Below are 25,270 nucleotides of genomic sequence, written 5' to 3'. Positions count from 1 at the left end.
TCAACAACAGAAAGGAAGTCAGAACATGCTGACTCGCGTGTCAAACTAACATTTATTTGTGTGGAGTCACTCTGACTCAAGATTTTTACTTAAGCATTTCAATCTGGAAGGCAGTCTCTCAATTCCACTCTTCATATTTTGTTATGTAGGGCTTAAAAAAAAATCACTGCATGAACAGAAAAGTTGTAAAGGTTTCCGTGTGTCAACGTGCGTGCTTCTATTCTGCTTTTGAAGTTTCTCCACATTCTTTGAGACTATGTCTTCAGAGAGAGAAAAAAAAAAGATCAAGTAAAACCTCAAGGAAGAAATATTCTCTCTAACATTTATCTTTGCCTCAGACACAGAATCCCTTTTCTCTTCCTACTTTTGAGAGAGAAGCCATCAAGGGGTTCTGGCCAATGTTTTCATTACTTGTTTTCTTTTCCAGAGTCTGCCTGTATAATACTACACAGTTGCTAAGCTGATGTGAAGGTGGTGGGGGGGGGGGTCTTAAAATCTGACATAAGTCCCTTGGGTCACTTTATGCAGAGGATAAACATTGCAAGCAGACAATGACCAGCATCAGTGGCAGGCATTTGCTTTGGGTTCGGTGTCTTATCATCACCACATCATTCAAAGGTTATTTCATAATTTTTAATGGGAGAGGTTTTTGCAAAATTATTAATTTAATTTTCGGGGTCTTCACTGCTGTACACGGGCTTCTTTCTCTAGTAGCAGCATGCGAGGGTTCCTCTTCATCGCGATGCACAGCCTCTAGGTAGCCTGGACTTCAGTAGCTATGGTGCACGCACTTAGCTGCTCCACGCCAAGAATTATGGTACCCAAGGTCGACAGCCGATGCATAAGAGGACTGAAATTTGGGCCCAAGTTTCATTGGTATTGAAATCAACGCTTTCTGTATTCTACAATGCTTCTTGCCCAAGAGGAAACCAGGTATGGGGCACCCTGTACATGAGTCACTGAGCCCTAATGAAGCTGCTGCTGAGCTGGGTCAATGGCATTACAAACACTTTTGAAACCTGTCTAGGAATCTAAATGAGAGTCGATGACTCAGAGTGGAGATCTGCCTCTTGCAAAGCTGGCCTCGGTGGATGAAAAATCTTTCAATGGTTTGCCTTTGTGTAGAGACTCTGTTGTCCAGGTGTTTTAGCAAGTTGAGTCTCATCTGGCTTGAAGGCAGCTTGATTTTTTGTGCCGTCATCCCAGCCCCAGGGATGCGTGCACAGCTCCTCCTGCAGATCTGGGAGCAATCACTCCTGCTGTAATTTCAGAGCACCCCTGAGGCTAGTCATCCCGAAGAGCGGCCTTCCCTGACCCTGCCAAGAAGGAGCACCACCTCTAAAGAGGGAGACTCTTCAGCAAACACTTCCTTGGAAAATGGAGTTTAAAGCTGAAATTTTTTAGAATCAACAGAACTAGATAAGTGAGGGGCTGGGATAGGAGCCTTTGGGACAGGAAATAACACTAAGGAAGAGCAAAGCTGGCAGTTATGACTGGGATCAGCATGTGCCAGACTTTAGAAAGCAAGAGAAAGATTTTGAATTTTACCTTAAGCACGAAAGGAAATCATGTGCGGGTTCTGAGTAAGGGAGCAAGCAGGATGATCTATATAGTAAGCTCCTTACATACGAACCTTCAAGTTGTGAACGGATGCTTCCATGTCCAATCACGTAAGTTCACATGTCTGGTATACACTATCCTGAGTGTGCATCCTCCACAGCTGGCTGTGCTTTTGTGTACTTATATGTGCTTCTGTGTACAGAGTACAGTAAGTACAGTATCTTTATTCCAAGCACAGGATGTCTGGAAGCAAGCGTGAAAGCAGCGGTACAAAGCTGACTGTGTTAGCAGGGTACCTAGGCTAACTCCGCTGGACTCCTGAACATACTGGACTTATGACCGTGTTCTCAGAACAGAACTTGTTTGTACGTAGGGGACACGACTAAAGCAACTTAGCAGCAGTAGCAGCAGCATAAATGGAATACAGACATTACTTTGCCAACAAAGGTCCATCTGGTCAAGGCTATGGTTTTTCCAGTAGTCATGTACAGATGTGCGAGTTGGACTATAAAGAAAGTTGAGTGCCAAAGAATTGATGCTTTTGAACTGTGGTGTTGGAGAAGACTCTAGAGAGTCCCTTGGACTGCAAGCAGTCTATCCTAAAGGAAATCAGTCCTGAATGTTCACTGGAAGGACTGATACTGAAACTCCAATATTTTGGCCACCTGATACAAAGAGCTGACTCATTTGAAAAGACCCTGATGCTGGGAATGACTGAGGGTGGGAGGAGAGGGGGATGACAGAGGATGAGATGGTTGGATGGCATCACTGACTCAATGTACATGACTTTGGGTACACTCTGGGAGTTGGTGATGGACAGGGAGGCCTGTCATGCTGCAGTTCATGGGGTCGCAGAGTTAGATACAACTGAGCGACTGAATTGACTGAACTGATAAATGGAGTAGAGCCTTTAAAAACTGTGAATCACTGTTGTATGCCTGAAACATACAATACTGTAAAACCTACAGCTCAATTAAAAACAATTTTTTTGAAAAAAAAAAAAAATTAAAGAAGGTCTGAGCTTTGTGACTTAAAGGGAAAGACCGGAGGGAAAAAGCAGGTTTGAGGATAAGGTTGAAGTTGACTTTCAAAATGTTAAATTTGAGAGACTGTATGAGACACTGAGTGAAGAAGATCTCAGTGGAGCACTTGGAAGTTTCAAATGACTCTAGGTATTGTAGATTTCACAGAATTTTTTTTTCATGGAAAACTTTTAATAAAAATTATATCTCAATTTGATGTAGAATTTAGGCAAAATTCCATGAACTGAAAATGTTGTTATTGAGATTCTTTGTAACAAAGGTAGTTCTAAATACTTGAGTAGCATTTTACTGGCCTTGGTTCAGGAAATAATCCTTGACATGTACTTTCTCTACCTTTCTCATTTGCCGCTTATATTCAGTGTGGTAACAGGAGGACGAGCGCTAAACTACATCCAGCTTATCCCAACCTTTTAGATGTCTACCATGTGAAAACTGCTGGACTTGTTTCTCTCCACACCATATTCTGCCACTACTTGATCTAAATTCTTTCCCTTATGGAATCCCACTCAAAGCCATGGTTCTAATTAAATTCAGATCCCTACCTCTGATTCTCCTATCAACTCTGATTCCAAGTAAGCAACTGTTCATAGACTCGTTAAAATACATATTTTTTTTTAAATTTAAAAATTATTTATTATAAATAATTTACTTTATAAATTTAGGTGTTTATTTTTAATAAATAAACAAACAATATTGTTTAGTAAACAAACAATACTGTTTATTTTAATAAATAATATTGTTTGTTTTAACAATATTTATTTTTAATAACTAAATAAAATTTAGTTATTTTAATAACTAAATAAAATTTAGTTATTTTAATAACTAAATAAAATTTAGTTATTTTTAATAAACATTATGGATTTATTTCGGGGTCTTTGTTGTTGCGTGGGCTCTAGCTGCCGTGTGCAAGCTTCTCATTGCGGTGGCCTCTCTCCTTGCAGAGCACAGACTCCAAAGCGCAGGTTTGAATACTTGTGGCTTGTGGGCTTAGCCACAATGTGGCATGTGTTGTCTTCCCAAACCACGGATCAAACTGGTGTCCCTTGTGCTGCAAGGCAGATTCTTAACCACTGGACCAGTGGCGAAGCCCTGCTCATAGACTCTTAAACATAATGGTTCTAAATGGCAATTCATGCTCTTCCTTCTATCCCCCAAACCGGACTTCTCAGAAGAGTGGCCTCGCCACCTAACAGGCTCTACCCGTCAGAAACCAAGGCGTCAGAGAGCTCCGCTCTTCCCTCAGCCAGTAACTATCTTACATACCCTTTCAACCTCTCTGTTCTTCAACATCAGTCTCACTGCCCTAAGTCAAGCTAGACATCTGCAACAGCAGCTCAACACACCAACCATCTTCCAGTCCAACCTATCTCCCCAGTCATTCTCAAGTGAGCACGTATTTATCCTTGAAAGCTGTAAATCGGAGCTCTGAGGGAACCTAGCGGGTTGCGATGGGGTGGGGGGCGGGAGGGAGGTTCATGAGGGAGGGCATATATGTGGACACAGAGCTGATTCACTTCACCGTGCAACAGAAGCCAGCACAGTGTTGTAAAGCAACTACACCCCCGATTTAAAGGACAAAACCCCAAACAGAAAGCAAATGCAAATCTGATCATATCCACTTAAGTCCTCTCCTTCAAGACTGACTGCTCCTTGGGGAGAAGAGGGGATTGTGTGAGAGTTGTGCGACAGCTGCTGTAACTCTTGACTCTCCCTAACCTTCTACATCAGTTCCACAATCGAGTATGATCGACTCTTCCTCCAAAATTTATCTCCAGCCTGCCCACTCCTGTCCCCTCCATCACAGTGGCTCTGGTTCTACCTGCACCAAACCAGCGTCTGTCACACTTTGTTTCTGGGAAATTGAGTGGTACATACAAGCAGACAACCTACTATCTAAGCCACGACCGCGACCAACTCATTTAACATCCTCAGACGGCTTCTTACTTCTGTATCAGACTCGACCAAAGCCCCTTGAGGCTCCAGAACTCGACAGAATGATGGCGCATTCAGTGAAGTTGCTCTTAAAAGGGCTGTCAGCTGCTGTCCAGATGTAAAGTCTAGTCCACGTATTCCAGTTCCTAGAAATACCTGTTTGATGAGTTTACCCCTCTCTGAACAGGAAACAGATTTAACAGAACAGGTAAGGGAAGGGCCAAAAGTGAGAGGAAAAAAAAAAAAAAATTGAGGACTAGTGACTTTGTTATTAAAATTTTATCCCTGCTCTTGAATTCAGAAAGACCTTTTTGCCTGTTTCTACCTAATGAATAATCTCTGATGTCAGTGTGAAAACAGAGGAATAAAAAAAAACCTAATAATATGAAAAATGAAAAATAAGAAACAGTGCCTAAATCAATCTCTACAGATGTAGTGTGAATTTTCTTTCAAGACCAAAGTGCTAACATGAAAATATAGTGCATGCAGAAGATTAAAAGGCAAGTTACAACAAGACTTAGTATGTTTAATTCAGGTTTCAGTATTTATATTAAAAACCTTAATCTTAAAATGATTACAGTTCTCCACATCACAAAACTAGAAATAAAGTCACCTCTCACAAGCGAGTTTCATACATATAAAACAAGACAGACTATGTACACATAGAGAAAACATGTAACATTATAAACAATCCATTTAACCACACTGAACCAAAACTATTCTTAATAGGAGGTGATTTTAAAATTTCTAATACTATTTTACCCTTAAAAATTAGATTAGTCATCAACAAAGAATAGTCATCAAACCAAAGTTATTTAGAAATGTCAGAGATTTAGACATCTCAGAATGGCAACATTATGTATTTATATAAAAAATTCTCTTAAACTGTATTTCTGCTATAAAAGTTATAACCATTACTTTTAGTTTATGAACCTTTAACATATCACACTCTGGCCAGAGGGCTTCTGACCTGAATATTAAATCGAATGCTGCCAACAGTTTAGAAATTGTCACCTAAGGTAATTAATTTCTTCTGGAGTGATGAATACAAAATTTGGCAATTAACTTTAAAAGCAAAATAATTCAAAGGAAACTATTTTTAAAAGTCAGTGTGAGAACAGTACCTGACACACACCAGGCAAAGAGGGCGAGAAACTGTGTCTGTTAATAAATGACCAACAGATCATGTTTTAGGTAAATCTCATGCTAGTAATGTAATTTGAGTAAGTTCTATTTCTACTCTAAGTTACTTATAGGTTTTAAATCACTATGTAAAACATGTACCTTCTGACATATAAAAGCTTTTGAGTGCTCTGAGGAATCTCGAATTGTAAGAAGTTATTTTCTTCGTCATGTTGAGACAAAGAGTAAGTGATTGATAATTTAAAATCGAGACCTTCTTAATACCTTCTTTTAGAGATAATAAACGAAATAGTATGATCTAATTTGAGTAAAATAGTATTAGAAATTTTAAAATCACCTCCTATTAAGATAGAAGCTTTTATATTATGGCCTTAGGCATTCACCAATAAAAGAGAAAGATTGGCTTTCTTAACAAAATTCATTTCTATTGAAAAGAAAACACACTAGGGCAGATACTGCAAAAGTTAAAAGCATCGCATTTTTAAAACTCACCATAAAGTTTCTAAATGGGCTTGCTGAATTTCTTACACTCAAAAACACTCTCTATAAGTGTTTGTAAATACACATCTGCAAACTGCACACTGTAAGACAATTCCTGTGACTACAGAATAGAATAATCAGTTAACACCACCGTGGGAGAAAAGTACAAGTACGTAAAGCATATACAAGAAAAAAAAAACCATTCGTTCAGAAGCTGGTACGTTTAAAACAAAGGCTGAAAAAGTCACTCTGCTTCTAGCACCAACTACTCAGGAAAAGAAAAAAATTCTGGGCTATAAGGATATCAGCATAACTGAGCACTGTTACAAATGGGGTATTTATCTAAATGCTGCAATTTTAAGAAGAATAGAGCTTAAACAGCTGTTAAGAAAAAGGGGGGGGAAAAGCTTCCATTACCTATACTTGGGTTTGCTTTTCAAGTGAAAACCAATGTCAGAGACATTTATAAGCTCATGATAAAATCTACAACAGGTAGAGCTCACAATAGTTTCATTCATCCACAGAGCTTACTTAAGAACATTACCCGTTCACCACGGTTAGACTATTATGGACTGGACAAGCATTTGAGACAAAGGCCTGAAAGTTCTTTGCCCTTTAAGTGTTCCCTAAGAGAATGGCCAGGAAAACCCACAGCAGCCACTCTGAAAAGCGGGATCGCTTCCCACGCTAAGTCGATGACAATTATGTGACAAACCCGTATTATTTCTACACGCCAAGGGCCTTTCCAAACAGAAGGCCACAGGGAGCACAAACAACACGTGGCCCATAAGGAAACAGCGGCAGCAACCACCTCTAAATGAGCCAAAGAGAATGTGGTTTACCCCAAAGAAGACATTCTTTTAAAACAGTCTTGCTAAGACTACAAGAGTTACTGCTGCTGCAGATACACACAGACTTCTTTCCGAAATTTCTTTCAAGTCTGAGAGTAGCCTCTGAGCAGAATATCTTCATTCAGTGGTTAAGGACCATTAATGCTATAGCCTATTTTGCGAAATCTTGATATAGAAGGAAAAAATAGTTGACGGCTCCAATCCCGGTAGGACAGGCAAGATGCAATTGTCTAAAATAGCTTTATTCAACAACTTTTAGGCCAAATACCAAAAATACGAATAAGCCCAAAGCTACAGATTTAAGATTCCTAACTTACGTTTAACATTTCTGACTGCTCTGATACAAGAGGGCAGAGCAAGCAAATACATCTACCCAAGTGCCTGTTGAAACCGGGTGGGAAAAAACTTTGTGTTAAACATAGCAAAGGCATCCAGCAATAAAAGTTTAATAAATACCCAGAGGCGTAAGTGCAAAGGCTAAAGTCAGTTACGAGGATCTCTCATTAATAAAGTCATTCTTTAAGCCACAGGAATTTAATAAAATAGGATTACATACCCTCCACTACAACTGCTCACACAAGTAAACAGTTCTGTAGAGAATAATATGTCTAAAACAATATAACTGTGACATACCTACATAGTATAGAGTAGTTATTGCAGTACCGAAGACAAGTCACTGTTCTAAACGTTAGCAATGCCATGTGTGTGTACCCACAGGATGTGTGTGCATGCGTTAGTAAATCAAAATGGGGGAGAAATGAGAGAAACTATATGAATTCCAATTTCTCATCCTCTAAAGAAAACAGCAAACACTGTCCAATTTAAAATCAAGGAATAGAGATACTAGTATCTCTAGTATCTAGAACACAGAAACAGACGAGAGAAACTTATCTTCGTGTCTCTCTATCCCTCTGTATCTCTGTTTTCAGAGAGGTGATAACTTCAAATCACAAAGCAGCATGTCTCATAAAAGAGGCTGTATCTTGGAAATCTGGGGGAGACTGACCTTTCACGATGGACCCTCCTGTCGACAGACTTTATTATCTTAACACTGATATTAACATGGTGTTAGTGCTTTACAGTTTTGTTTTCTTTTCCTTAACTGCGTAGGCTCAGAAAAAAGAAAAAAATTTAACAAAAGGAAAACCGCCAGTTTGGATATCTATTAAGATACACTGCTAAGCATACAACTGGGGTGCCCTGAACGGATGGAGATGTTCAACATTCAGAGCACAAGCCATCGTTTTCATGAAAGACACGTCCCAGGGATGTGTCACTGTAGAATACTGTGACAAACATCTCAGCGAGGTGAAAATGGGAGATTAAACATTTATAGAGAGAAGAATAAAAAACAGGGTTATCCAGAAGAGAAAAAACTGCAAAGAATACCTAATTAACATGCTCTGCTTCTGGGCATCCAGTAATAAAGAGGGACCGATATCACCCTTCCCCCCCACCCTCTAGTATCTGTGAGGATGTTGCATTAGATCATTTACAGTAGAACATCTGAAGAAAAAGATTCCCCTTGATTAGATCTCTGATCTTTTAGACAGAAAACCTTGGAATATAGATTTTCAAATTCAGATCAAAAGGTTCCTAAGAAAATTCTACCTGTGGTGCAGGTGAGCTTCTAACAGAGGTGATTTCCCCAACAGATTTCATTGCAAAATTCAGAAGATAGTTCAATATGCTTGCTTTTGAGATATTTGGCTTTGAGTTTTATTAACAAACAGGAATGAAAAATGCTCAGGACCTTGACAGGGCAAGATCCAACAGAATGGGTTAGCTACCTGCTTGAGTGAAAACATCTGTGGAGCTATTCACCCATCCCTAGAACCAATTTTTATTAATATGTTCTATGTCCCTAGTGTTCTCGTAGGTACCAGGTACTAAGATAAATGTGCCACGGAGTCTGCTCAGGGTGAGCACAAGCAACTCAGAGACTGGTTGAAGGCAAAGTCATGAAAAAAAATTCTAAGTGCTAAAGGTCATGTTGAGAGTAATGAGGCACAAGTTTTGGGCACGATGCGGGGGATAGGGAATAACCAGCGTCCTAGTTAAATAGAGACAGTCGACAAGGCCCATCTGAACAGAGCTTCGAAAGAGAAACAGGACAGAATTTTGTAGGAGGTAAAAATCACAGGCCTTGTTAATCAAGGGAGTATGCAGATGAGGAAAACGGGCGTGGGGTGACTTTCAGGGCTTTGCCTAGGACCCAGATAAATAACATCCATGGATGTTGTAGCCTTGAACCTATATAAACAACATCCATACTTTACAGAGACAGTTGCCATCATCTTGTGGATGACGACAACTGGATTTTAACTTTCCTTTTTATTTTCCGTACTGACTCTAAAAAAAATCCTAGTAACTCATAATTACCGCAGACAACTGGACTTCAACAGGGGCCAAGCTGCTCTCCTCATTATGTTCTAAGCCATTGTGCCAGACAATATGCTTAATTTTCCTGAAGGAGACTTGAAAAGCTAATTCTATGTTTCTCCAATGAGACCGCGACTGAACTCTAGGAAGCATAGGTCATGAAGGGGTCCATGAGCTAGGAGATTAGAATGGTTTGCCAGTTACAAACTATTGTTTCAAATTGCTGAAAACAAACCAAATAGCCCATGGCAGGTGGGAGGACAGGTGATGATTAACTAAGTTCTAATAACCCTTCTAATAATCTTCCCAACCCAGGGATCGAACCTGGGTCTCTTGCATTATAGGCAGATTCTTTTATCATCTGAGCCACCAGCGAAGCCCTCTAATAATCCATCCAAGGAAATAATATGCAACGTATAAAATATTAAGTTTGCAATGACATGGAAGCTATTTTTGTTGGAGAAACAAAGCCGGACACAAAATGGTAGATACAGTATGCTCACTCATGGTCCTGGAACCACTCCCCTGCAGAGGCCAGTTCAGTTCAATTCAGCTGCTCAATCATGGCCGACTCTTTGTGACCCCATGGACTGCAGCACACCAGGCCTCCCTGTCCATCACCAACTCCTGGAGTTTACCCAAACTCATGTCCATTGAGTCGGTGATGCCACCCAACCATCTCATCCTCTGTCATCCCCTTTTCCTCCTGCCCTCAATCTTTCCCAGCATCAGGGTCTTTTCAAATGAGTCAGTTCTTCGCATCAGGTGGCCAAAGTATTGGAGTTTCAGATTCAACATCAGTCCTCCCAATGAACACTCAGGACTGACCTCCTTTAGGATGGACTAGTTGGATCTCCTTGCAGTCCAAAGGACTCTCAAGAGTCTTCTCCAACACCACAGTTCAAAAGCATCAATTCTTCAGCGCTCAGCTTTCTTTATAGTCCAACTCTCACATCCATACATGACTACTGGAAAAACCATAGGTTTGACTAGACAGACCTTTGTTGATAAAGTCAATTCTCTGCTTTTTAATATGCTGTCTAGCTTTGTTGGCAAAGTAATGTCTCTGCTTTTTAATATGCTGTCTAGGGTGGTCAGGGATGACTATATGTATGTGTGTGTAACCTTTTCTAAAATAAAATTACATGTATGAGGTAGAGATTTGTAAGACTAATAATTAAAGAAGTTGGTTCTTCAGTTTCAGAAAAGATTCTAAAATATATCATGCAGAGACAATCTTTTCAAAAGTTACATAAACACTGCACTTGGGAACAATACAACCGCATACATTTAGGTATTCTAGTGTGCTTCTGAGCCTCTACCCACAGTTAGAAAATGCTGACATATCTCGTTTCCTTTCATACCTAACAAAGAAAAGCGGAGGAGACTCCACAAAGAACCACTGCTGGTCATTTAGCATTTCTATGCCTCCTGAAGTCTACCCTATCTGTCATCTACTTTCAGACTCCAAGTAAGCAAGGTAATATGGGAAAAGGCAATCATAGCTGTCCCTCAAATCATTACTTAAACAAAACTGGTCAATAGCATTAATGTAATTTATCTGGTGAGCAATACACCCAATGCTTAGGTACAAATTTAATATTTTGCAGGTAAGATCTGAAAGTGCAAAAAAAGTAATTCAATAGTTTTAAAACAATAGATAATTTTATAGGTTGCCTCATGGAAACTAATCAAAAGTCTGCCATCTGTCTCTTAGCTGAACTGCCCTCTCTTCATTAGACAGGATGCCACATGAGTAGTTCTAGCCGCAGATTCCACGTCACGTCATCTCTCTCCCGCACTGCACCCATAACCTAATTCTAAGTATTGGCATCCTTAGCCAAACACATACCTGCTCATCTCACTTACATGAAGGGTCACTCTGTCTTCCTCTGCTAGATGGCGAATCCACAAACTAGTTAACATGACCCCCAAGTCAAATAAAATTTGGCTGCATTCCCATTTCAAACTCCCAATTTTTTAATAAAATGAAAGAATTAATAAACTTTTTTAGCAAAGTTGCAGGACAAAAAGAAAAAAACATATAAAATTCACTTGTGTCTCTACACACTAATAATCAACAATTGGAAAAGGATATTAAGGAAATAATTCTATTTATAATAACACTAAAAAAAAAATCACTTAGGAATTAACCTAACCAAGAGGTAAGAGACTTGAACACTAAAAACTGCAAAACAATGCTTAAAGAAATGAACAGAGACAGGTAAAATGAAAAGACTCCAATGTGCACAGATCGAAAGACTTAATACTGTCAAGATGTCAATGCTGCCAAAAGCAATCTAAAGATCCAACATTTCCATACCAAAATTCTAATGGCATTGTTTTTTTGCAGAAATAAGGAAAAATTCTAAAATTCATACAGAATCTCAAGCCAAAACAAGTTTGAAGAAAGACAAAGTTAAAGAAATCACACTTCCTAATTTCAAGACATATTACCAAGTTACAGTAATCAAACCAGTGTGGTACCTGCATAAAGACAGGCATAGAGACCAGTGAAACAGAACAGAGTCCAGAATATGAATAAATGAATAAGCCCTCACATATATAGTCGAACGATCTTGAACAGAAGCATCAAGATCACTCCACAGGAAAAGTACAGTATCATCAACAAATGGTAATAGGAAAACTAGATAATGACATGCAAAAGAATGAAGCTGGACCCTTATCTTATACCATATAAAAAATCCGCAAAAAAATTAATTAATTACAGACCTAAACATAAGACCCCCAAACTACAAAATTTCTAGAAGACAACATAGGGAAAAAGCTTCACAAGACTGCATTTGGCAAGTAATGATTTCCTGAGTATGGCTCCAAAAGCCCAGGCGACAAAAATCAAAAACAGCCAAATGAGTCAGTATCAAACTTACCAAGTCTGTTCATCAAAAGATACAATCAAGAAAAGCGAAAGGCACCCTAAGAGTGGGAGAAAATATCTGCAGGTTACATATCTGATAGGAGGTTAATATTCAGAATATACAAAGAATTTTTACACAGTGACAAAAAGTCAAATAACCCAGTTAAAAACTGGGCAAAGGACCTGAATAGACATCTCTCCAAAGACAATACACAAACAGAAAACAAAGTATAGGAGATGTTCAACATCACTAATCGTCAAAGAAATGTACATCAAAACCACAACAAGATATCACCTTATACCCATTAGGATGGCTACTCTCAAAAACAACAACAAAAAAAACCCCCCAAAGAACAGAAAATAGCAAGTGTTGGTGAGGATATGGAGAAGTTAGAACTTTTGTGCACTATGGATGGGATTACAAAATGGTTCAACCACCGTGAAAAACAGTTTGGCAGTTCCTCAAAAAATTCAAAACAGAATTGGCATATGATATGTAGCAATTCCACTTTTATGTATGTATCCCAAAGAACTGAATACAGTACCTTGAAGAGACATTGCAAACCCATGCTCATAGCAGCACTATTCACAATAGCCAAGAGGCAGAAGCAACCCAATGTTCATCATGGATGAGTAGAAAAACAAAATGTGACATACACATACAATAAAAGCCCCTCGAAATTCATACATTGCAACGCCAATGCCCAAAGGAGGCAATTAGGTCTGCAGAGCCCTCTTGGATGAGACTACAGCTCCACTAAGCCCTTCACTACAAGACGATACTACAGTAAGTTGGCAATCTGCAACCCAGAAGAGGGCCTTCACCAGAACCCAGCTCTAGTGTAACCCTTACCGTCCAACCTCCAAAACTCTGAGAAGTAAATTTCTATTGTTCGTAAGCCACCCAGTCTGCTGTATTTTGTTACAGCAGTCTTAATGGATGAAGACATACATGATGGGTGAACTTTAAGGACAATGGGCCATGTCCTTTCACGTAGCACAAAGGACAAAGACTGTATGGTTTCACTTCTAGGAGGTCTCTAAGCTAGTCAGATTCAATAGATATAGAAATTAGAATGATGGTTATCATTCTTCAATGATAGAGGACAAACAGGTGTATTTAATGAGGATAAGAATCTCAGTTCTGCCAGATGAAAAATCCTGGGGACCTGTTTTACAGCACTGTGAAGATACATAACATGACTCAACCGTACATTTAAAAGTGGTTAAGACAGTAAATTTGGGGGCCTTCCTGATGGTCCAGTGGGGAAGACTGTGCATCCACTTCGGGAGGCAAAGGTTTAGTCCCTGGTTGGGGAACTAAAATCCCACATGCCGAGTGGTGCAAAGACGACAACCGAAAAAGTAAATTTGATGATAAATATTTTTAAGAAAAAAAATAAAGAAATCCAAATCTTTTATTTTTTTTATTCTTCCTTCTAAATAGGGAGGGAGAAAAGAAATGGGAGGAAATGTTTTCATTTTGTGCAGATGTGTGCATTTTCATTTCTGGTGCATTCCACACATGCCAGTTCCACAGACAGAGAACAGAGTTTAAACCTTGAACATGAGGATCTGAGCTTTCTAAAATGAGGAAAGCCTACATGTTGGGATGCTGATCTTTAGGACTTCATTTCCAGAGAAGAATCTTGCTCGTGGTAGGACATTTCAGGGAAATAGAAAGAACCACCAGTCTGCGTCAATAAGTGTTCTTGCCCACAAAATGAAATAGACACTGGAAACGTCAAAGAAATATATAAAGGTATAGGGGGAACTCAGAATCCATATTAGGGCTGGAGATCCAGTTTAGAAAACAAGAGGAATTTCCACGTCTGGGAAGCCAAGAACACATCCAGGCCAAACCCCAGGACCAGCTTCCTTAAGGCGCCAAACATACGGTGTCCAGCCACCAGGTTACACCTGGCCCCATCACTCCCTGATACTCACTGAGCCACCTCCAACTGATGCTAGTTCTGCATCATTTCCTCGATATCCAGATCTAGGGGGGGAAGAAGCCATGCCAGGATGCTTTCATTTGGTGGGAAATTTCAAATGCTAAAGGCAGGATTTTCTAGTGTTAAAGGAGAGAGAGGGCAATTGTCCACACTGGTTAGTAAACAGCTTAGCAGCTATGAACGTCTCACACGCCTAGCTCACCCAATTCAAAACAAAGTAGTGAAATTTCCAGCCAGTTTAGGAAACAGGAGAATCTTCATGCTTACTGGAGCCTGTCATTTGCAACACTGCAGGTTTCCACAGGTTATCCAACTAGATAAGACCACTCATAGACTGTCACTGGGCAAAGAAAGGTGCCCAGGAGCAGGTGGTCTGAATGAAGCCATGGTTCAATGCCCTCTAATTCTTTTGTTTTTCTCAAAGTTGAATTTATTGGACCTTGATAAAAGCAGACACTGTCTTCAAAACTGCTGCCAGAACAGACTATAGAGACAGAATGTACGCACAACCCTGCCTGCCACCGCCACTGCGGGACCAACTCTGCTCTAGCAGAGAAGATGCCTCTTACAGGGCGCCGCTGATAAACATGGAAGCCTCTAGCCAGCTGCCAGTCTACCTGAAAAAAACTTCCATAGACTCCATAGGGCAAAGATATACAGAGATTTAGAAAGTCATGAAGAAGTGAAAATAAAGAAAAGGAACTAACTTTATTCCACATCACATTCCTTTTGATTCTTTAAATACATTCCTCTACTCAAAAGGGCCCTGAAGATTTTGGCTTTTATGGTGACAAAGCAAAGATGTCTCTACCTGCCTCCTCCTAATAGGGCTATGAAACAACAAGGATTAAAAACAACTCCACTTTAAAAATAAAACTGGGAGACGCCGACAGTCCTGAACCACATAAGCAGCAAGTGGGTAGAGAAATGGAGAGACGAGCTGAGAGCAGAGGATGGTCACACTTCAGTGTCTGAAGAGGCCGCATCAACAAGAAATAAACTGCATTATTATATAAGAATAAAGGTTACTATTTTTGTGGATTTTTTTGAGTCATGATCACATATTTTATTGGGAAAGTATATGGTAACCAAGGGTGTATCCCACTCATGATTACAGAGTCTAGAAAATGTATCGATACTTTCATGCCTGCAGGCCAAAATGAGATAACAGTTGAAAATTTGTGTAAACTGTACAATTCAAAATAAAGCTGCTAGGGACTTCCCCGGTAGTGCAGTGGCTAAAACTCATACTCTGACACAGGGGGCCCAGATCTGATCCTTGCTCAGGGAACCGGATCCCACATACATGCCACAACTAAGAGTTTCCACATGCCACACATACCAATGGAGATGGAAGATCCCGCATGCGGCAACTAAGACCCAGTGCAGCCAAATGAACATGTAAATATTGAAAAATAAAAGAGAGCTATTAGTTAAACAGTGCAAGAAAACTTAAAACAAAAATCCAGTGGTTTTGTTGGATTCTGTTCCTCAAATTCTGCAGCTGTGAAAATGCCTTTATTCTGGTCTTGTAATTGAGTGGTAATTTGGCTGGGTATAGAATTTTAGGAGTACTTTAGAAACAGTCATAAATATCCTGGGAAGTAAGATAGATACTATCATCCTTTGTGTAAAGATGAGAAAACTGAGGTATAAAGAGATAAGTGACTTTCCAAAGGTGTCAAGCCAACACAAAGTGGTACTGAACTCAAATCGGTGTCTCGCACCAGGTTCAATTTTCTCTTCATGACATGCAAAGATCCTGGGCACCATCTTTCCAGCTTTATGTTTCAACATCTCATTCTCTCTCATGTTCATGGAGACCTGTTTCCTTTTGAGCCACCTAAAGCACTGTTACCCCGTTTCTCCATTCTAGCGGCAACCCAGTTCCTTACTCCACCTTAAGTACCCTCACACTGTAGCCCCTCCCTCTTTCCAGGCCATCCTTAGAGAACAGCAATGCAGGTCTCAAAAGAAACACTGACTTGCGTCCTTAGAGTACTGGCAGAAAGCAAAGCCTAACTACTCAGCAGAGAAATTTCTCAAAACAATTTTTTAACCTAAGGAATAAGAAGGAAAATACATAAGTAGTCAAAAATGCCTTCATTTTCTGAATGCCACAAACAGCAAGAAGGCATCTGATATATTTTAGCTGTTCATAATGACCCAGAAGAACCTGGCAGGCTCTTGGGGTGCAAGAGTTGGACATGACTTAGCGATTAAACCACCACCACCACCAATGATCCACCTGGTTCATGATCATCAAAAAGCAAAGCGCTGACTTATAATCAGGTATTAGCAGTTTTAGAGAAATAAATATTTAAGAACATACCCTTTCCATTCTGTCCCCCAGAATGTATGAATCAAAAAATACGCTTTAAAATGTAGAACACAATAAAGACACATATGCGCAGCTTCTCTTCCCATCCCCTTGTCTCAAAGCAAACAGGAAGACATCGCCTGTGACCTTGGACTCACACGCCCACATAACTTCACTCTCCGTTAGATCTGTGGACCCGGATGGGTACTAGGTGAGGAGGTCACAGCCTGCACTGAAAAATCCCAACCGCACCCCAGGCAAAGAAATGATATGGGAACAATCCAGCTGCTTACTCCACAGTATTGGTCATCATTGAATATCTGAGGCGGCAGAGGGTTGCCCTGAGCAGGCTTCTTCTCCGGGGGGATGTTCTTATACATCCACTGCCTCTGCTCTTCTGACATTGTGATGTCCACCTCCTCAAACTCTATCTTGTTGGCTTCCAGAAATCTAACCACATCCTGCTGTTTCTTCTTTATCTGCAGAGAGAAGACAAATACATAAGGAGAAATGCTCCTCTGAAACCGTATGTACAAGTTTCCCACGTGAACTAGATTTGACTGCTTGTTGTCAAAGGCCTGAGCCACCCCTCCCCCAAAAAAGAGGTGCTTTTTGCAGACCCCACACACCACCCACTCCCTGGTTACCAAGCGGATGGCTAAGCAAGCCCTGACCCAGTGATTTCTGCACAGAATTCTGGGGCACATCTCAGGTGGTCTGGGAGGGACAGACTAGGTCTGAGGTGGGAGAGTCACTGAGCTTTCTAGAGGCCATAACCACTCCCCCTCCCGCCCCTCAAAGTTGACAGGTACAGTCACAAACACCCCCTGTGCCCCCAACCATTTGAAGGCCACATATAGCCCATCTGAGATGTTGACACTTCATTGATTCCTGGGAGTGGCCACATTTTTATTCCCCCCAGCAGCCTCTTTCAGACATTCCATAGCTGTAGCCACTGTCATCAAAGCGTCCTTTCATCAACTCACAAGAGGAAAACGTTCTCCACTTCTAAGATGAGAGTGAACAGCAAGCACCACCTTACTTTGAACTCCCTTTCTTAACCCTTCTTGTTTCTCTGACCTTTATGTTTCCTTCCAGTTACCAGGGGTCAGGTGTGCTCTTGAAGAGCTGCAAACACCTGTGCCAGGTTTTCCAACTGTTACCAATCTTTGTTTTTTAAGGTATGTATTAACCAACCAAGATGGGGTGACAATATTCAGCATCTTCAACACAGGATATGAAACATGAGTAAACAGGTGTGCTTTTTCTAAGCGACTCTGGGAAACATGCATAAAAGCCAAGCAAGGGAATTCCCACGGGGCCCAGCGGTTAGGGCTCCATGTTCTCACTGCCCACAATGCAGGTTTGGTCTCTGGCTGGGTGACTAATGACACTGACATTGAACATGACATTGAAGCCGCTCAGTCGCGTCCGACTCTTTGCGACCCCAAGGACTGCAGCCTACCGGGCTCCTCCGTCCATGGAATTTTCCAGGCAAGAGTCCTGGAGTGGGTTGCCATTTCCTTCTCCAGGAGATCTTCCCAACCCGGGGATCAAACCCGGATCTCCCGCATTGCAGGCTGTAGGCAGACGCTTTACCGTCTGAGCCCCCAAGGAAGATCCTGCAAGATCCTGCAAAGCTGACATGCAGCCATTAAAAAAAAAAAAAAAAAACTGAAGAGGTGAAGTAAATGTTATAATGGCCAAAGGAAAGAATCATTTTGAGAAATGAAGCAGCTAGAAAGACCTCCCAACACAGAAAATAAAATGCTGAAGAACCAACCTTCACATACCTATAGCCCCAACCAATCCCTCCCAGCCCCACCCCCCAATCCAACTCCTCCCCCAAAGCTTCGGTGACATGGTTCTCTGAGGCGGAAGCCTGTTAAACGCCGGAGGACAGAGGCATTGGGAAGCCCATACCTTATATACGGAAACCCAGATCACTGGGTTCAAGTCTATGACTGAATAAGGAGATGGCATAATTAGTACAGACAGAAATAAAAGGCCGGCAAAATATGACATCTTTAAGCTCAATATCATAAAAAGAGAGAATTGCCATGTGGTTGTAAATCCAAGTTGAAAATGCCATTATCTTAATTTCTTGAATTAAGCCACTTCTCATGTCTGAAAAAGTTGACTTTTTCTCCTCACTCATACTATTTCAGAATATGTATTATTTTGTAACTCCAATGTGCAAAACGTTATCAGCCTTCCTAGTTAACTTTTCCTTACAACCCTACCAGGCAGAGTTCATCATCCCTGAGGTTGAAAGTGTTCACCTATTTTGATCAAAGTCCTAGTGGGTGTTCCTCTCAAGACAATCATGTCATTGTCCTAAAATCCTTGTTCAGTGGACCCCCACTGATCTTTGTAGTACGAACAAAAGGTTACCTACAATTATACTATCCAACAGCCACTGCCAAAATCTAAACAGAAAAGGGTCCGGATTTAATGTCCCTGTTTGGCGCTCTACATACCCAGCACATTCCAATCACTCATGAGTGCGATCAAAAATGAAACTTATCTTGGTTTTCCATTAATAAGGTACGGGCTTCCCTCGTGGCTCAGATGGTAAAGAAACTGCCTGCAATGCAGGAGACCTGGGTTTGATATCTGGGTTGGGAAGGTCCCCCTGGAAAAGAGGATGGCTACTCACTCCAGTATTCTTGCCTGGAGAATTCCATGGACAGAAAGAGTTGGACACAACTGAGTGACTAACACTTTCACCTGTCACGTGTAAGGTATGGACATAAAATAACATCCACCACTACCCCAAAATGTGGGTAAAGGGTCAAACATTTTCAGCATGAGGATATATCGAGACATATACACAACTTCTTTCCTCCCCAGCCTCCTGACCCTAAACACATAGACACACACACACACACACACACACACACACACATACACACACACACACAGAGTATTTACTGTTGGACTATAATCCCCTACAACCCACCTGATCATTTCTTTCACAGGATCACAGTCAATAAAAATAGCTGCACCCACCCATTTCATTCAAAAATATGAGCACTGCCTCCTGTCATTTAAAACTTTTTTCAAAAGCACTAATTTTAATATCTTCCTGGCAATTTCATCATGTAGGTGTATAAAACTATTACTCTGTTGTTTAATACTCAGCACCCTTCTAAGTTTCACCACGAGAAACCATATCACATGAACATCTTTATAAATCTTTTAAAAGTATTTTATTTGTTTATTTTTGGCTGTGTTAGGACGTAGTTGAAGCTCTCTAGTTGTGGCTCATAAGCCTGGTTGCTCTGCAGCATGTGGGATTTTAGTTCCCCGACCAGGGCTTGAACCTGCGTCCCTTGGACTGGAAGGATTCTTAACCACTGGCACACCAGGGAAGTCCCTGTAAATCTTTGATGGTATCTCTCAACACTATTTTGCTTCCCTCATAGTCCAGTCAGTAAAGAATTTTCCAGCAATGCAGGAGACCCAGGTTCCATTCCTGGGTTGGGAAAACCCTCTGGAGAAAGAAATGGCAACCCACTCTGTCCATGGAGAATCCCATGGACAGAGGAGCCTGGTGGGCTACAGTCCATGGGATCACAAGAGTCAGACACGACTTAGCAATGTAGCCACCACCACCACCTCAATACTATTTTAGGACAAAGCCCCATGAATGAAAGCCAGATGAAAGGGCAAAGACATTTTTCAGACTCCTGAAGGACTCGAGCTAAAAATGTCTTTCAACACAGCCACCTCAATTTACATTCCCAATTTACATTCCTCAATTTACATTAGCAATGTCTAGGAGTGTCCATGTCTCAACATCCCTCTTCCTTAAAACCAGGATCTGCAAGCTGTATTGTAGAATATTAAAATTCAAAGGGCATGGGGTGATGGATGTTAACTAAACGTATTATGGTGAACAAATCACAGTGTATACATACATCAAACCATTATGCTATACACCTTAAGCTTATACAGTGTTCTATGTCAATTATACCTTAATAAAACTGGTGGGAAAATGGTCATTACGCTAAGAAGAAAATTCAGATGCATCATTATACCCTATCAACTTCCAGGAAGCAAAGGACAGGTCATCACTCACACTGGCAATGGCTGATGGTAGCATCAGGAGCTAAATGCAATTCTATCTGTATTTTAAGAGAAAATCAGAAGAGGCATGACCAGGTTTATGTGCAAAGAGACCACTTTAATACTATGCATCTTAGAAAGAAATAAGGAGAACTTCCCTGGCAGTCTAGTGGGTAAGGCTCCATGCTCCCAATGCAGGGGGCATGCGTTCTATTCCTGGTCAGGGAACTAAGATCCTGCGTGCCGTATGGTGCCACCAAAAAATAAAACACCTGGATACTTTCTAAACAATTCTTTTAATCAATAACAAAATAAAAAAGGAGAAATTCTGTATGTACTGTTGACACTGCTATGAAAAGGTTCCCAAGGTTTATAAGAGAAAAGAAAATTTGTGTGTACACTAAGGACGTTTTTTAAAACAACAGAAAAAATAGGAACATATCTATATTTACTTGTATTTTCATTTCTTAGAAAAATGGCTGAAGGTTATATAAAAAACTAACAAAAGTGGTGGCCGGGGGGCGGGACGTGGAGGAGGGGGACACAGTGGGGGCAAGAGTTAGCACTCTGTGGATGTACACTTTTTTGGACAATGCAAATGTGTCTATATTCACAAGATTAAATACAAGAAATTAATTTGAGAGAGAAAGAACGTCCCATAGAAGACAACCTGGAGGGGGATGGTAGTCCACGTCCATAGAGAACTGGGGCATTTTATGTGAATCATGCTTCCTAACACGGTGTGAAGCTGGATTCTGGGCATTTTGCTGCTCGCTGGCCTCCTTGACTCTTTATACATATAAGAAAAAGGGGGGGGGGGGAAAGAGAGCTCTAAATCCTGGTTTCTTCATTTATTTACTGGGTGAGTTTGAGCCAAGTTATCTTGCTATGCCTCGGTTTTTCCATCTTTAAAATGGGAACAATAGTATTACCTACCTCACTGGATCACTGTAAGGGTTACATTTAAATTATGTCTAGCTAACAATACTGCCTGGCACATAATGTATAATGTTTCCAATTATTATTGTTGAGTTTGCTATTTGACAGCACATTAAAAAAAATCTTTTAAAATGCAGTATCAGTTTTTAAAAAGTTCACTTTTTTGAGACAAGGTGAATCAAAATCTATTTTGCTTTACTCTTACTGAAATTTAGAGAGAGCAAATTTAAAAAAAAAAAAGAACTAAGGTCACAGAAAATTGATACGATAGCAAATCAACCAAATGAACAAAAGGGAGAGATTTACCCCAGAGAAGGAAGTTTCAAGGGGATGTTTGCTTACAACATTAGCCTCAGGAAGGAAGATGAGTCACGGCACTAGGGCTGATTTTGAGATTTATCAGGTGAATGTGGTTGGAACAGTGGGAGGCCAGGGATGAGCAGCAGGGATGGGCAGGACCCAGGAGAGGCTGGGGTACCAGGTAATGGAAAGGCTGTTCCCACAAGGCAAGAGGAAGCCATCAAGGGCACTGCACATACTGGCATAAACCCAGGGTTCAGATAACAATAACACACACCATCACTTCCTTGACAAAGAAAGAGCTTTATGCTTTATTTCAGCTGTCCTGGAACAAAACACACCTTACAATTAATATTAAAGGAAATCGGGGAGAGAAACTTGTGAAAGAGAACAAGTGAATTGTGGGGCGTCTGTTGCTTCCTTCACCCCCATGTCAATTTAGCCTTGTAGCTGTTTTTTTTTTTTTTTAACAAAAACACTTACAAGCCATGGCAGATAATGCTAGTTATTTACCCAGTAGCTAATCTCCCATTCTTTCTTAATAACCAAAGGCTGATTTTACTTAAGAAAGCAATGTGCTCAGCTACAAAAACTTGTTGACTCAAACTCCTCCGTAGCCAGGGGCAATCACAGAACACGGTGCTGCCCAGTGAGATGTGAGGCGGCCGCTCCTTGGAAAGGCTCCACTTAATGAATGAAAAGACGAAGACCATTTTGCACCTATTCATTGGAAGGACTGTTGCTGAAACAGAAGCTCCAATACTCTGGCCACCTGATGCAAACCAACTCACTGGAAAAGACCCTGATGCTGGGAAAGACTGAAGGCAAAAGGAGAGGGGGTGGCAGAGGATGAGATGGTTACATAGCATCACTGACTCAGCGGACATGAATATGAGCGAGCCCCGGGAGATGCTGGACGACAGAGGAATCTGTAGACGTCCATAGGGTCGCAAAGAGTTGGACGATTTAGTGACTGAACAACAACAAATTCTTTCTCTCTTGCAGAAACGCACCTGTGGTGCCTGGAGGTACAAAAACTATTTGGCAAATGTGAAAAGCAATGCCTTATGCAAAAATGGTGGTGGTCAAGCAGAAGTACAGAAACCTGAGTCCTTGGTATTTCACAGCTGCCACACTAGTCTTATGCAGCCCAAGCTAACCTTTCGCTATTAGACAAATAAATCCATAATTAGTTAAGCCACTCTATAGCAACTTTTCTACAGCTTGCATCCCATGCAATGCTATTTAGTAAAACTCTTAATTGCTACATAAAATGTCTTCGGCAATACTGTGGTAAGATGGGTTGAAAATAAAAGTTACTATTGCACAGCAGAGCCTAGAAATAACAGCTGTAAGGCGTAAATTTCACATCAGTGAAATGAGTATCTGTCACTAGATAAAAGGATGAATTTTCCTTTTCTTCGTAAAGCAACAACAAAGACGTTGGACCTAAAATAGCAAGACATCTACAGAAGCATGAAAGATGCATTTCACCTTATCATTAACCAAACACCATTACATGTCATCCAAAGCAATGAAAGGGAAGTTGTTGTTCTTGTTCAGCCATTCAGTCGAGTCCAACACTTTGTGACCCCATGGACTGCAGTACACCAGGCTTCCCCGTCCATCACCAACTCCTGGAGCCTGCTCAAACACGTGTTCATTTAGTCGGTAATGCCATCCAACCATCTTATCCTCTGTCGTCCCCTTCTCCTCCTGCCTCAATCTTTCCCAGCATCAGGGTCTTTTCTAATGAGTTGGCTCTTCATATCAGGTGGGCAAAGTACACTGTTAAATCTCTCAGGCTCTAACACAGGGAGTCCCTCAGACCAATTCTAGCCCACAAAAACAGTCTTTATCTTTTAAGTGATTGAAAAAAAGCCAGAAGAATAATAGTATTTCATGACATGTAAAAATTCTATGAGATACCAATTTCAGTGTCTATAAATACAGTTGTAGGCAACGTCCTTCCTGGGGGTCCGGTGGTTAAAACTCCACATTTCCACATCAGGGGCCTCAGGTTTGATTCCTGGTTGGGAGCTAAGATCCTACACGCCCTGCAGTTTGACTAAAAAAAAAAAAAAAATCGGAAGACAACTACATCCATTCATTTACATACTCTCCTCGGCTGCTTCCACCCTAGAAAAATTAGCATCGTTGAGCCATGGAAACAGAGGTTGTATGGTTCCCAGGTGGCTAGGTGGTAAAGAAACCACAGCCAACGCAGGAAATGCAAGTTCAATTCCTGGGTCGGAAAGATCCCCCTTGGAGAAGGACATGGCAATGCTCTCCAGTATTCTTGCCTGGAAAATTCCATTAACGAAGCGCCTAGTGAGCTATAGTCCACTAGGGTCACAGAGTCAGACACGGCTGAGCACGCAGGCGCACTGCACGATTCCCAAAGCCTAAGGCATTTCCCAGCTGCCCTTTTCAGAAAAAGTTAGCCAGCTTTGCACTAGGTCACAGATCCCCATTTTTGGCTCAAAGCTCACTTTCTAGGGGAGGCCTTCCCTGACCACGTGATTTTGTATTTTCCCCAGCCACCGCCTTGCCCCCACCAACCCCACAAGCCCTACTCTTCTTCAATGCTTTATTTTTCACCACAGCGCTTAGCATCTGACGTATAGGTCCGTTTTACACATGGGTTTGTCCACCTCTTCTATCAGAATACAAATTCCACTAGGGCAGGGTGTTTTGTCTGCTCTTGTGTTCACTGCTGTATCCCTGGGTCTAGAATGTTATCTGGCACAGAGAAGACACTCAGTAAGTGCTTAGTGGACAGCCAGGACTTTCACTGATTCGATCATCATGAGGACGAGATACCTCAGGTACCACCCTTCTTGGAGAGCCCTCTCTAGCTTCCTCAGCTGAAGTTTTATTAGTTACATTTGTTACAGTTTTATTTATCTGTTTACTTGTTTTTATGCTCATGTCTCCCTCCACAGTGTCAGCTCTCTTTAAGCACAGGGCCTGGAGCACAGGAGGCGCTCAAAAAATATTAACTGAGTGGATGATTAAAGAGTTACCGCCCCAGTGCTGAACATCAAAGCTTTCCAGGTGACATTCAAGAGATCACACTGAATTGATCATTTAATTTAGGAACAAATGGAATTGAAGTTTAGCCAAACAGGAATGTAGATCAAATACCAATATTTTTCAATGAATGCTAAAGCTGAATGACTTTAAAAAAGGTCTACCATGCTACTTGGAACCGGAAACAGCCTAAATAATTCAGAAGAATCTCTGGACCCTGAATGTGAAAAAGGCATCCCTTCTAACATTGCCACTGACCTTGAAGAAGAAAGTTGGATGTGCTTCTATGTTTAAATAAATGCTACAGTCAGTTAATTTTAAAAACTGCAAGTGCAAAAAAATAAGTAAATAAATAAATAAAATAAAAACTGCAAGTGCATCCT

General features: G+C 40.9%; 1 protein-coding gene across 1 annotated transcript in view; it reads right to left on the bottom strand.

Moving 5' to 3' along the window:
* SH3BGRL2 (SH3 domain binding glutamate rich protein like 2) overlaps positions 1 to 25,270 on the bottom strand; it is a 117,689-nt gene that overhangs the window by 7,521 nt on the left and 84,898 nt on the right. The window contains exon 5 of the mRNA XM_060419364.1: positions 16,838 to 17,023. Within this exon, the coding sequence (XP_060275347.1) occupies positions 16,838 to 17,023 (186 nt within the window). The remainder of the gene's footprint in view (positions 1 to 16,837; positions 17,024 to 25,270) is intronic.

This window comes from Ovis aries, chromosome 8 (genome assembly GCF_016772045.2).
Source record: "Ovis aries strain OAR_USU_Benz2616 breed Rambouillet chromosome 8, ARS-UI_Ramb_v3.0, whole genome shotgun sequence".
Taxonomy (NCBI): domain Eukaryota; kingdom Metazoa; phylum Chordata; class Mammalia; order Artiodactyla; family Bovidae; genus Ovis; species Ovis aries.
The sequence above is the reverse complement of the archived record's forward strand: the minus strand, read 5'-3'. Positions and strand labels throughout refer to the sequence as shown.